Consider the following 14,497-nt stretch of genomic DNA (forward strand, 5'->3'; position numbering starts at 1 on the left):
TTACCGCCTGTTCGTGCCAAAAGCTCTCTTCCCCAATAACCCCTCCAAAAAAAATGGAGGAACCCCTTCAGCTCATAAAAAACTCCTCTTATAGGAGGTGAGCAGTCCAAAAAAAATTAAAATGGCTTCCTCCTACCGTGCCATTCACTTTGAGCTCCCCTTTTAGTATTTTTGTGCATTGCACCCAAAACTGCTCATTCTAGGCATATTTGCATGGGCTACCACATCAGCAAGCTTCTAATCTCTCTCTCTCTCTCTTAGCTGCACATGACTCCTCCCATTGACTGGCCTTGCCCACTTTGAATTGTCCGCCCAACTTTGCTTTGCCCTCTTGGCCGCCCACTCTCTCTCTCCCTCTCTCATTTGTACCCGGGGTGCCACCTTCTCCCACATCTCCACATTCCTTCTCACACACAAGCCCCTCCTCGAGGCACTAGCGACCTCGCTAGTTGGGGGGGGGGTCTCTTTGGCTTTGTACTCAAAAAGGGAGGGCCAACGGGCGCGGGATCAAGACCCATCACTGGCCTGCCACGTCATCATACACCACACCAACACAGTTCCGCCACAACCAGCGGGCTCCGCCTTTGACCGTTAGCCACTAGCTGTTGCGCGCGCCCCCGACTGGGAAAAAACGCCTTCAACTCCGCCCTGCTCGCGCATGCAGCACCCACGGGATGAGCACCATTGCCAAATGCTCAAGAGGAGCTCTTTCTCCTCGTTACACACCTAATGTGGCCAGCCCATATAGTGTCACTTCGAGGGCCTCCACTCCGCCTACGGGATCAATGCCCGCCACGTGGCGTCCCCTCTTCACCTCCACCCATTAGACATCCTTCAAATTCTCTATATGAGCCTCTTAAAAACTCCTCTTTTCTACCACTTCAAATGCTTACAACTTGTTGCTCCAAGGTCCAATACCTGAGCCGTAAGTCCCGGCCGGAAACTCATATTTCCGGCTTTGTTCCATGCAGTCCCCGTCGCCTTTTGATTTGTCCAAGCCCACAAACTAAGGCCGCCAAGATCAGCAAAATGCATATGGTATTCCCCTTTTGGCAAGCACACCCCAACTTCCTCCGGCCATAACTTGGCAACGATGACTCCATTTGACAATCCGTCAAATCCCACGTGCTCCACACATCATACACTACATTCTTGAACTTCGACAAGAGCCAAAAAAACCAGATGGCACCGCTCCCAATGCAATCAGGTGGGCACAAACCCGCCCCCCGGCAAAACTTTGAAGCTCCATATCTTGATACCCGTGACTCAGATTGCTGCTCTGAAAAGACTTGCAAGCTCCATAAATCAAGCACTACGCATTTATCCATTGCAACTGGCTATGACTATCTAGCACCACCTGCCCCGTCCATCTCAGATCTGCAACCACTTCCAACTTTAAACTGCAATAACTTTCTCACTAGGGCTCCGTTTGATGAGCCGTCTAGACTAGCTTACTCAGAACTTCAAGCTCTACCTTTTTAATCAAAAGACCAGCCCTTCATTCAATCTTCACCTGTTAGCCCAATTGGTTCACTTTGAGGCACTTTTGGTCTACAAAAACCCACATAATGCATACATTCGTGCTAATTTAATGCCATAAGCAGTTCTAACATAGATTATAGATTTCTCAAAGTTCATAGATACAAGCAAAACTTTGTTTTTCATGTTGTGCCTACGAAGCGGCACGACAATGATGCCATGGTATGTGAGATTCCTACTTTGGTGGTAACCCAAACGAGCTATAATTATTAATTGGTAGGTATTCAAGGTAGTGCATCCTTGGATAAGGATCCTTGAATGAGTGCTACTTAAGTAAGCATCTATGTCACCTGACACATCCCAACCCTATGTGTCCGTGAACAAGCTACACCATAGCAGGGTTCCCGTCAGTCAAGTCAGTCTAGATTAGCAGTGATCTGGCACTTTTGTGAGTCTATTCGTAGATCGTGCATGCCCAGTCACTTACATTAGATGCATATCCTCCGGTTGCACACAGCATGATTATCAGAATTCCCATCAACATCAGTTAAGGGAATTTTCCAAGTGCATTTAGCCTAATTTCCTATTTATTGGGATTTTCAGGCTAAATGCACTTATAATTTTTAAGTGACTTTCCTACAAAAGTAGGTAGGGCAATTTTGCTAAGTTTCTATATAAGCAAACCCAAGTTAGCACTTTCTGGCAGAAGAGGCAACAGGAGCACCTTGCTCAACAGGCAACTTCTCAGCAAGACCAACCCCCGCGACTACTCTGGCGTTTCCTCCACAGAAGACCTAGCGTTTTTGCATCAGATCAGCCTTGGCGATTTGTGCACAACAGATCAGCCCCGGCGTCATCATGACACAGCAGATCAGCCTAGCGTTTTTGCATTTGCAAAACCCCGGCGACAGAAGGACCAATTTCAGCCCCTGGCGTTTTTGGATTTCAGCAGCAAATTAAGACCGGCATTATTCACCTAAGTGTAGCAGATTCAGCCCGTAAAGACCATCAGTTTTCAGCCCTAAGAAACCTCATTTTTCAGCCAAGAAAACGCAGCCAAAACAGTCATTTTCAGCCACCGAAACAGTCTCGAAATTCAGCGATTAGAAGATCTCAGATTTCAGCCATCATTGTCGTCGTCGTCACCGTCGTCTTCATCGGCATAGTCCCAAGTTGCATCGATCCATTGCATACGCATTGTACCACCTTGTGCAATCAAAGAATAGACCACTCTCGCCGACGAGAGTGGGGCCTTCGGAGGAGGGTTTACAACCTCTCAGGTGTCATATCTTTTCTCTCTCCTTCTCTCAGTCTCATTCACTTGCACGCACTAGATCCACTCACTTTGTTCGTGATCACCACACTCTCTATAAGACGGAAAGCTCTCTCTTTCCCTAAGAACTAAAAGGAACCTTGAGCAGTAAAGATCACTAATCTTGAGAAAATACAACATTCATTCCGCTGCACCTAACATTGGTATCAGAGCTTTGGAAGTGTTCTGCATTGCTCAAGGGAAGAACCACAAGAATTTTTTTGCTTGTTGTGATCGCACGAACCCAAGTTTACTTGGGCGTGGCGATTCCTAATCGTGTTTTGTTGAAGAGTGAGAGGAATCCCAAGAAAGAAGGGCTTGTCCAGCCTCCCCTTGTGTCTCTTTTCACTCATCGAGAGCGGACCGTGCACTTAGCAGCCGGCCAATCGACGTGAGGTGGGAAAAAGCAACCTTGGTGTGAGCGCAAAGCCGCCAAGCGGTGCGCCCGCAGAAAAGGGTAGAACTCGGGTGAAGAGAAGATCCTTCTCCAACGCGATTTGCAAGCGAAAGAAAACCTCAAGACCCCCAAGAACCCAAGACCCTCAAGACTCAAGAACCTCACAAACCTCAAGAACCCAAGATTCTCATGAATCAAGGAACTTAAGAACCCACAAGACCCTACAAGAACCCACGACTTCAGAATGATCATCACTCGAAGTGGAATGGATACTTCGCTTGGAGGTGATGAGCATGAGAGAGGCGAAGAATTTTCCTCACTAGGAGGTTTTTCCGACCCTTCCCCATCTACGACAAAGATTGCACGAACTCCTATGGAGGAGTTAGACCAAGAAAGAGAAGCAGAAAGAAAGGCTTACGAAGAAAGAAGGGCAGCCATAGATCGTGAATACAAAGAAGGAATGGCAGCCATAGCGCGTGAGAGCGAGCAAGCACGCTTGGAAGCCAAAGCAAGAGAAGCAGAATTTGATCGCGAGAACAAAGAAATGCAAGCCAAGTTTGATCGCGAGAACAAAGCAATAAGGCAAGAGATGTTGCGACTCTTTTCTCGAATACAGACACAGATTCAACAAGATCAGGAAAAGGAGACTCTCGCAGTCTCTTCTTCTCCCAAGCATGTTACACAGGATTTGCATGATTCTGTGAAGTATGATGATGATTTGATTGACAATGACTTGCATGATGATTTGAATGACAAGGATAAGCATGATGATTTGGATGCCAATGATTTGCATGATGATTTGAATGACAATGATAAGCATGGTGATGATTTGATTGATAATGATTTGCATGATGATTTGGATGACAATGACAAGCATGATGATTTGCATGATCAAGATGTGATTTCTCACAAGCATGATGAATTGCATGAAGATGATGTGATTGTTCACAAGGAAGATGTGTTCATGGATGCTTTTCCTAGCGAAACTAACCTCGTTGTAGATTCGATCAATCACGAAGATCCGATCTTGGCTTTCGAGTCGAGGTCCAAAGAACCCTCACAAGACGATTCGATCATTCAAGAAGAACTGATCTTGGCTCTCGAGCCTTGGTCCAAAGAACCCTCACAGGAAGTATTATGTGTTCGCATGATTGATACACAGGCATTGTTCAAGTGTTTCATTCGTGACGGTTTCATGTATTTTAGTCAACATCGTTATGTGATCCCTTTTTCTAGGCATGATATATTGTATGTTGAGCACGTTTCTCTCATGGATGAGCACGAATGTATGCGGATTGTTCATGAAAAGCTGAAAAGTTTGTATGTAAGGAAGTCACATTTCATGTCTCTTCCTTGGCATGACACAGTTTTCAAAAGAGCACAGGATTGTATGAGCACCAAGCATGGGCATTTCCATTATGATTTGCCACAGTTGATTGATTTCGATCAAACAGAAAAGATTCGAGCGCATTGTTTGCATGTGTTTGATGAACGGGTTGTCACTCCGTCTCTATGTTCATCTACATTGCATACACAGTCTTTAGCGAAGACAAGATTTTTTTCCTTCACTTTACATGGAATGGGTATGTTCATGGTTTTGTGTTGGAGATGGTTTCAGGAATTTTCAGCCATGGAGATTCTTGAAGACGAAAGAAGCAGGATACTCGACGAAGTTGAAGCAAGGAAGGAGCTATCAAAGACTTTGTGTCGCTTTCGGCGTGGCCCAAAGAAGCAAGCGTTGCAGACCTTTATGAAGTTCAAGTACCGCTCGACCCACACAGCAGAGTGGGCCGACGAAGAGTCCCTTCCAGGATTCCGGATGCTATTGGCGATCTCCCTCGACGCCATACAGTTCGGTACCAGTACCTCACTTTGAAAAGGAGGGGATGTCACGTGACACATCCCAACCCTATGTGTCCGTGAACAAGCTACACCATAGCAGGGTTCCCGTCTGTCAAGTCAGTCAAGATTAGCAGTGATCTGGCACTTTTGTGAGTCTATTCGTAGACCGTACATGCCCAGTCACTTAGCATAGATGCATATCCTCCGGTTACACATAGCATGATCATCGGAATTCCCATCAATATCAGTTAGGGGAATTTTCCAGTGCATTTAGCCTAATTTCCTATTTATTGGGATTTTCACTTATAATTTTTAAGTGACTTTCCTACAAAAGTAGGTAGGGCAATTTTGCTAAGTTTCTATATAAGCAAACCCAAGTTAGCACTTTCTGGCAGAAGAGGCAGGAGGAGCACCTTGCTCAACAGGCAACTTCTCAGCAAGACCAACCCCCGCGACTACTCTGGCGTTTTCTCCACAGAAGACCTAGCATTTTTGCATTAGATCAGCCTTAGCGATTTGTGCACAGCAGATCAGCCCCGGCGTCATCACGACACAGCAGATCAGCCTAGCGTTTTTGCATTTGCAGAACCCCGGCGACAGAAGGACCAATTTCAGCCCCTGGCGTTTTTGGATTTCAGCAGCAAATTAAGACCGGCATTATTCACCTAAGTGTAGCAGATTCAGCCCGTAAAGACCATCAGTTTTCAGCCCTAAGAAACCTCATTTTTCAGCCAAGAAAACGCAGCCAAAACAGTCATTTTCAGCCACCGAAACAGTCTCGAAATTCAGCGATTAGAAGATCTCAGATTTCAGCCATCATTGTCGTCGTCGTCACCGTCGTCTTCATCGGCATAGTCCCAAGTTGCATCGATCCATTGCATACGCATTGTACCACCTTGTGCAATCAAAGAATAGACCACTCTCGCCGACGAGAGTGGGGCCTTCGGAGGAGGGTTTACAACCTCTCGGGTGTCGTATCTCTTCTCTCTCCTTCTCTCAGTCTCATTCACTTGCACGCACTAGATCCACTCACTTTGTTCGTGATCACCACACTCTCTATAAGACGGAAAGCTCTCTCTTTCCCTAAGAACTAAAAGGAACCTTGAGCAGTAAAGATCACTAATCTTGAGAAAATACAACATTCATTCCGCTGCACCTAACAATCTATGTTCTGTGTGCCCATGTTCACCTTGCAAAGTGCATAAGGCTTGCGATCTTGTCGATCAACACAGAGTATGCCCAAACGATTTTATGTCACAAACTGCTAATGTGTCAAGCCACTGAAGACCTAACAAGGTTGGGCACTCTAGCCTTAACCCTAGCCAACGTGCAGATATCGGCCGAGGGGCCAAAACCCTAGCAGAAGCAGAATAAGATGAAGTTCCCACCAACTTACAGATCCTTCCTGAGTGGCCTATAGGGTTAGGATTAAAATCCTAACCCCCAACAACTTGTGGGACCTATCACAAGACAGGCACCACGTGCCAATAAAAAAGAACAGACTGAGTAGACTTTTAACACTTCAATAACAATTGAACTGAAAGAGAGAGAGCACACGCGACATGGAGTGGCGGAATTCCACCCTAGAGAGTATTGGCCCCAAACCTTGGCTCCCCTTTTGGTATTTCTTTATATTACTTGAACTCAGTACAATGCCAGTACTCACGCTTTGCACCTTCACCCAGAAGAGTGCTAGAGAGTGAGCCCTCTGCACTTATTTAAAGGCCCTTGGCCTTGAAAAGCAGTTTACATGAAAAGCTTGAAACTCAAAAGCAACTGGCCCAAAAATTGGCGTTGAAAATCAGCCAGCATAAATCACGGAAATCCATACAGGGTGCCACGTCAGCACAGTCAGTGTGAAACGTGGAAATCCGTACAGGCTGCCATGTCAGCAAGTCAGCGCAAAATCCGGGCGTCCTTACAACCCGGTGCCACGTCATCAGCTGAATACGCAAGTCCTCTCTCTATGTGTGTGTGGGTCTTGCTTTAGTTTGTTCAGTTTGTTCTTTTCCGTTGGCACATGGTACTATCCCGTTACAGTAGTATTAGAGCTCTAGTCATGTGCTTTTCTGAAAGGATGCGGATCCTCCTAAGAGCAAACAGAGCAAGATGGCAGATTTCAATGAATTTTTTTTCCTTTGCTGGAGAGAAAGATCGAAGGAAAGCTTTACAGTTTCTGCAGGAGTTTAACAGCATCTATCCATGGGAAACTAATCTAAAGAAAAAAAGATCTTTCAAGCCACTGCTTCTCTCAGAGCCACTGCCATGGAGTGGTGGATGTCTGTAGCTACCAAGCCGCACACTCCAAGGACTTGGCAAGTTGTCAAGAATTTTTTTTGCCCAAAGTTGCATAACATTTTTCTTCAAAGTGCAACTTCTAGTAGTGTGGGACATCATGAAATGCTTGCCACAGAAACCCTAACAGATTACAACTTGAAATTCCTAGACAACGATCATTAGGTGTCTCTCCTAGAGATGATAACCTTAGAGGCCCAGTATGACGGCTATCTCATCGGACTTGCCATCACTACTATGTGAATATTGTTTGTCAAAGCCAGTTTCGACTAATCAAGAGCTTATGGACCGTGTTGCAGTCCGTTACAATCTTGTGGAAGGAACCTAACCCTAACTTTTGTGCAGGTCTGAGGATGGAAAGTAAGTCGTCTTATTAAGCTCACCTGACCAAGATACACCGAGGATGCTTTTTAAGTTTGATTTAGACATTTTTTTAACTTTGTTTGAGAATTCGTTTGAAAATACTCTTTGAAATTTGTTTGAAATGGATTTTATCTGTTTAGAACGTGTATTGGTGCCGATTTGAGGTTGCTTGGTTGTGGTTTTGATACTAGTTTCAATGATTTTGGGAACAGTTTTGGATACTCATGGCTCGGGCTTTTCTGGGAGGAGTATTCAAGAGGAAATTGTGATTGAAAAATTTTGCTTTACTTATGGCTCGGGCTTTCCCGGGAGGAGTACCGAAGAGAAGAATTGATTCTTGACAATGCCTGTATATACTCATGGCCCGGACCCTTGTGGTTATTTGTGGGGGAGTATTGAATGATTGAAAAAGTCGTGTTTTTACTCATGGCCTTGATCCTTGTGGTTATTTGCGGAGGGAGTATTGAATGATTTGTGTTTTTACTTATGGCCAGACGTGGTTGGTTATTTAGGGGAGGAGTATTGAAAAAGAAATTAAATATAGTCTGATCAGTGTTTACCTTGAAACCTCCAAGATACGCAGGGTGTGGCCTTGGGAGCGTTTGGTTGTAAAAGAACTTTATATCTCATGGCCCGGACCTCTCAAGGTTATTTGCGAGAGGAGTGATGAGGGAGTCGTTGAACACCTCATGGCTCGGACCGGGATGGTTATCTACGGGGGGAGTGTCCATCGGCGACTATATGTTTTTGTGTCTTGTAACATGCATCTGTGTTGCATCGTGATGTGCCATCCTACTTGAGTGAGATTGCGTGGGTATGTAACTTTAGTGCATCGAGACACTCGTTACAGATTAGTGCGGTCTGGGTATGATGGCTAATTTTGCTACACCGGAATATCAAGAGCTCCGATATGGAAAATTGAATGACCCTCCGAAGATCCTAGGGTATTTTTCAGCTAACTTGGGTTGTTTTGCAGATGTAATCGCGGACGATTACTCTTCTTTCAAGAAAGGGGGATGTCACAAATTACTGACGTGTCAAGTAGCAGGCAAGTTGTAGCCCTAGGTCAGCTTCATAAGCCTCCAATGCTTGTGCAAAGGTCTTGCACCCGAACTAATTAATAAAAGGGTAAGTTTCTGGTTTTTATTAGTTGAAAGGAAAAAGCTCAAGACTAAAATTATATCAGACCTTTCTCATTTAGTAAGTTGACTCTAGTCTTTTTTTACTAAGCTTGGCTAGGCCACATGTCCAAAGTAGCACACACTTGCTTTGTGTGAACTTAACAAGTGTGTGTGATATGTCCATTTGTCAAGAAGGGTCCAAGAGAACGGGGAGATTATTTTTTCATGCAAGGCAAGCTAGGACAATTGTACAATAACCATGAGTTGCATTATGAGGTGTTCCTACCTCGTTGGTCAAGTTACAAACATTCCAATTCAAGACTCATTGAAGACCTAAAGGGGTTGGGCACCCTAGCCTTAACCCTCGCCGACCTCTATATCCCGGCTGACAGCCCTAAACCCCTGGCAAAAGCTAAAGAAGGTGGAGTTCTCACCAACTTACAGATCTTCCCAAGTGGCCTATAGGGTTAGGATTAAAATCCTAACCCCCAACAACTTATAAGACCCCCGTCCGATGGGGCCTAATTTTCTTGCTTGTACCACCCAGCCTTCTACTCGGTTGTCAATTGACTCTTGGTCAACTGCTTCTTCTCTAAGAACTTGTTGACCTTTTCTTTACCCTTCTTGGTCTCTTCATCAGCTAGCTTCGATCCCGATGCATCGCTAGCAAAGGTCAGGCAATAACTTGGACAGCTTCTCAGGAAAGCCACAATAGTAGCGCTCCATTTTCTCCTAACGTGGGACCATCCGCCAATGGTAGAAAAGTGTCCCAAGGCCTCCGGTTGTAGATCAAAAGAGTGTCGGACTCATTCATTTGCCAGTGGTTCCAAGCTATAAGATTCTTTGCTTCATATGCTGGTGTTAACCAAAGAAAAGAAGCACAATTGTTTGAACGCCATCTAAGAACGCACTATCCATGTAACAGTAAGGTTGACCACCATGTCTGTGCATTCCCCTTCAAAACAGAAGCTGCTTTCCGAATTGTGGAAACTGGATTTATGGCAGCTCTTTTAAGAGAGAGATGGTTTACAGTGTACACCTACAGAGTCTCTTCTGTTGAAGATGGAGTATTGTAGAGATCAATTCCTAAACATCTTTTCTTATAGGGTATGACTACATGGACAGTTACATGCCACATAGTACCTGGGTGGTGATTGGACAACTTCAGGTATCATCACGCAGATTAGAGGTTGAGGCTGGCCAAGCTGCACGTATCCCCAGAGCAGGAGGATTTGCAAGCTATGTACCGCAGAGATAGAGACTGGTATGCACAAATAGAGCTTATGAGAGCATAGGAAGGTGGTTAATGCTCTGACAGCTGATTGAGAGGAGATATTTATGGGCAGCTCAGTTGTTTCCTACTTGAGATACAAAGACATCACGTGCCACTTCTCTGATCACCCACAGCCTCCACTGGATGGCAATGACCAAAGCTTGCAGCTTTCTCCAGAGGATTACTGTTACACCTCGCCCCACAAAATCCACTATTGGGGGCATGAATGAAGTTAGTGGGGATTTCTTCATATTCAGTGAAAGTACTATTTGCATTATGAGGACTACCATTGCACCTCACCCCACAATGCACTATTGGGGGCATGAATGAAGTTAGTGGGGATGTCGTCATACACAGTAAAATTACTATTTGGATGATGGAGCTGATGGTAGTATCATCTTGCTGATAGCAGCTATAAGGCTATAAGTTGCACTTCTGTTGAATGGTGAGTCCAGGTTCTTCCTGATCCATCTCGTTATAAATGTTTTAGGATCAAATGCTAAATCATGCACACTACCATATCTCTAGTCTGATCGTAGCATATGTAGTGCAAGGTGAAATACAAGGTAAATTTTATGTTTGAGATTGTAAATTTTCCCTGCATTGGAGGGAGGTGGTTTTAGAATCGGTTTTAAGACTTCAAATTAGGCCAGAAAAATATTTGCACATATAATAGTGAACTCTTATGTTACAATGGGATTTTGTATTGAATAAACAAAGGGAGTGGATCCCCTCGTGGGCTACAATGACAGTTAACTTCATAGGGCTTCTCGGATTGCATTTTTAAAAGATGGAAGAAGTTTCAGTTACCTGTGTGGTGAAAGCATCATCTAGCTGACGTTTAGGTTAATATTATGATGGCCTTCTGGTTACATAGAGACAAGGAATGAATCTCGTAAACTGGGGTGGTCATTTCGTGGTTACAATTCATTTCCCAAGTCTTCTCCAAGATTTTGGATGACAATTATAAAGATGGGAACTTGAAAATGCTCTGCAATTTTCTCTCTCACGACCATAAATGCAGGAGAAATATTACTGAGGGTGTCTTCTCTTTTAGTCTTCTGGGCCAACCCTGCAACTCTCTTCTGGGTTAAGGCTTTATAGTTGCCTGCACAAATGATGCTCCTGGTGTGATGTTTCTTCTCCTTTGGCTAATTTTTCTACTTCATCAAGTCTTTAACGTTCATCTCATTTATACGCTTGTTTTGGGCTGGCATTAGTCAGGGAGGTGGTAGCCCCACTTGTTTGGAGTAGTGTCCCTCATTACGGAAGCATTATCCTGTTGATCTTAAGACATTTCTACAAGCTTTCATTGTAAACTCCCTAGCTTTGAGCTTTACTGCTTAGTCCTCTTTTTTTGAAGACCATATGAGACAACTTTGGGTGTTGCAACTAGTAAAGACAGTACGGTTCCAATGGATCATTGTAAATTGTTCAATTTTCAAAAAAAAAAATGGCAGTTGCAAGACTGAATAATGTAATTAGCAATATTTAATCTGTGGCAGCTGCCTTTGGTTGACATGAAACTACTTGAGAAAAATCGTATCACAAGAGATGCAAACATTTTTTCTGAAACCATAGCAAACATGCGAGATTCTTGACTGACGATGACGAACTATACTACTATGGCTGCAACATGAAAATACGAATATATAGCCACTGTATCTGTGGATGATATACACATTGCTTGTAAATTTTCTGTAAAGCACGTCTTTTTATGAGGTCAGTATGTTCTTTAAGGTGGACTGAAGGCTGTCTTTAATGATTCTTGCAATCGATTCTTCATTCTCATGGTTTAGTCAAGTTTAAAAGAAAACAGGAGGATAGGAGTGTCTACAATGGTGCTAGGAAAGCAAGGAGACTAATTTTTTGTTTCATGATCTGTTAGGCATTAGTCATACAGATGAAGTTTCTTCTTCAGTAATCCAACCTTTTGTACAGGTATCTTTTCTGGTCTTGAGCCATGATTGTGCTTGCACAGTGCCACATTAATCTTGAATTGTCATCATGCTGTATCAAACATGTAGGATGTGATGAATGGCATCGAATTTGCACGGGGCCCTGCCAATTCTACTTGGGGCTCTATTCGGGCCTCAATGGGCCATCCGGAACCTTTTTCATTGGAATATGTAGCAATTGGAAATGAGGATTGTGGGAAACAATATTACCATGGTACTTCTCTTCCATAGCATCATATACAGCAGTTGGTATGGCCATTCAAATTCTAGCTGAAAGTGAGCATTTTGAGGTTATGATTTTGTAGACAATTACATAAAGTTCTATGAGGCTATCAATGACACGTATCCAGACATCGGAATCATATCAAATTGTGATGGATCTTATAGACGGTTGGATCACCCAGCTGATATGTACGACTTTCATGTATGCTTCATACCATTTTGTGTGCTGGTATTTTTTTATTGGTTTCAGAGAGAAAGGTTTAAAGTAGAAAGGATATAGAAAAACTTTCCGAAGCCAGGACGAAGACTTATCGCTCATCTTGTGTAAACAGATCTACACTTCTGCTAATCGTCTTTTTGCAATGAATCATCAGTTTGACAGCACACTGAGAAGTGGCCCAAAGGTATCTATAGTGTATCTGAAAGCTCCTATAGATTGTTTTATATGTTGAATTCATTTCAATGTTTATTGCAGGCTTTTGTCAGTGAATATGCGGTAACTGGGAAAGACGCTGGGAAAGGGAGCTTTTATGCAGCACTTGCTGAAGCAAGTTTTTTAATTGGTATAGAAACAAATAGGTAAGTTTCTGGAAATCTTGCTTAAATCTTTTGAAACTCAATTCATTGACAAGTTGCATACACTCTTTGTGCAAAGCATTCTACGGTCATTTCTGTGGGCCAAAACTGCTGGATTCAAATAGTGAATTTTCTGCACTTGCATAGTTATCCAGAAGCTCTGACTCACTAACTGGATTTTGAGTTTCATGAGACCGCCAAGGAACATTTGAAGCTTCTTGGAACAAGTTGAGACATAAGCATGTGTGAATGGGAGCATGGGAACTAGTATTGAAAGTGCCACTGGAGTGGAGTATTTTGTGTTGTGATTCTCAAAAGGGAAATATTTGGCTGGCTGCATGTATGATACTATGCTGTTTACATGTAATAAGATGTCTATACAAGTCCATGATTTCAGTTAATATCATGACAAGAGGTGTAGTAGTAATGTAGAAGCTTTTAGTTGTGGCACCCTGCTCTATATCAGGAGGAGCTCGGCAGGTCAATCTTCATTTGTAGATACTTCCTTGGAAGTGGCAGGCATGATACGATTCCATTCACATAAGCATGTCATAAGGTGTCTCCCCAAGACCTTGCTAGATGTAGTTCCATCCTCCTTTAATCTATCTTGGGGGAGAAATAAAGATGTGATTAAGAGGTGAGAGTGAGAGAGATGTAGCAATTTATCTGCTGAGGCATAAAATTTCCCTTTTCCAAGCCCTGCCTATCAAGACAAGAGGTGAGAATGAGAGACCCCAGCAATTTAGCTACAGCCACAGCTAGTTGGTACTCTTCCTTTCCGAGAAGTGTTTGAAGTAAGCCTTATTTCAGTTTTGCAATAATTTCACCGAAATATTTCATTCTTTGAGGTCTTACAGCATGCATGACGAAGTATGTATAGGGTTTGGATTGGATCTAGGTATAGCCTCCTATGCTCTCTTCATTTCATATGGTGCATGGAATGTGAGAGCTAGCATTGCTATCTGATTTTTAATCTGGCAGAACAGGAGGAAGAAGCGTGACGTTTGCTTAAAGCATGACCATGCACAAAGGGTTGTCTTTTATTTTTGAAGATTGCTGATGAATTCAATACATAGAAATCCTTTTCAAAGTTAGGATTATAAATAGGTTCATATTTGAATTTCCCTACAGATACTTTTTTCTTCTTCGAACTCTTCCAGGGTTAAGTGATAGCCCAAGGTTTAAAATCTTTCTCAAAATCATTAAGGATAAGTAATTTCTGCCACAACAAAAGAGGTAAAGTCAGTGCACTACAAAATCTGTAAAGAATTTGTAGCAGAGAAACCTGTTTTGGTCCTCCATGTGTGCAGTGGGTAGCGTAGCTCTAAGTCTCACTCAAGCACTCACTTGTGTGTAGTGCAATGTGACAAATGACACACTACAAAAGAACAGAACTGAAACTTTAGAACAACACACAAACTAGAGATAGAGATGATACGAGTGACACAGCAACTACTCAATCAAGCCTCAATATACAGCAAAGACCCAAGTAAAGGAGACTGGCTGTTAGTACACTCAGCTGCAGACCACAAAGTGTGCTACAGGATACAAAGGGGGTTTTGAGGCTAGATGGTGCAGGACCAAGTGTTATGTGACTCTAGACTCCAGATTTAATGACAAACAATGATAGACTCTAAAATGATAACCCCTGTCCTCATG

At 43.3% G+C, this 14,497-nt stretch overlaps 1 protein-coding gene across 1 annotated transcript in view; it reads left to right on the forward strand.

Annotated features, from left to right (window-relative positions):
* LOC147433927 (alpha-L-arabinofuranosidase 1-like) overlaps window positions 1–14,497 on the forward strand; it is an 85,826-nt gene that overhangs the window by 49,006 nt on the left and 22,323 nt on the right. Inside the window, exons 9-13 of the mRNA XM_086490552.1 lie at window positions 11,971–12,023; window positions 12,110–12,254; window positions 12,346–12,464; window positions 12,595–12,666; window positions 12,738–12,841. Coding sequence (XP_086346678.1) covers window positions 11,971–12,023; window positions 12,110–12,254; window positions 12,346–12,464; window positions 12,595–12,666; window positions 12,738–12,841 — 493 coding nt within the window. The remainder of the gene's footprint in view (window positions 1–11,970; window positions 12,024–12,109; window positions 12,255–12,345; window positions 12,465–12,594; window positions 12,667–12,737; window positions 12,842–14,497) is intronic.

The sequence above is a fragment of the Adiantum capillus-veneris genome, chromosome 19, assembly GCF_014529385.1.
Source record: "Adiantum capillus-veneris isolate H3 chromosome 19, ASM1452938v2, whole genome shotgun sequence".
Lineage (NCBI taxonomy): Eukaryota > Viridiplantae > Streptophyta > Polypodiopsida > Polypodiales > Pteridaceae > Adiantum > Adiantum capillus-veneris.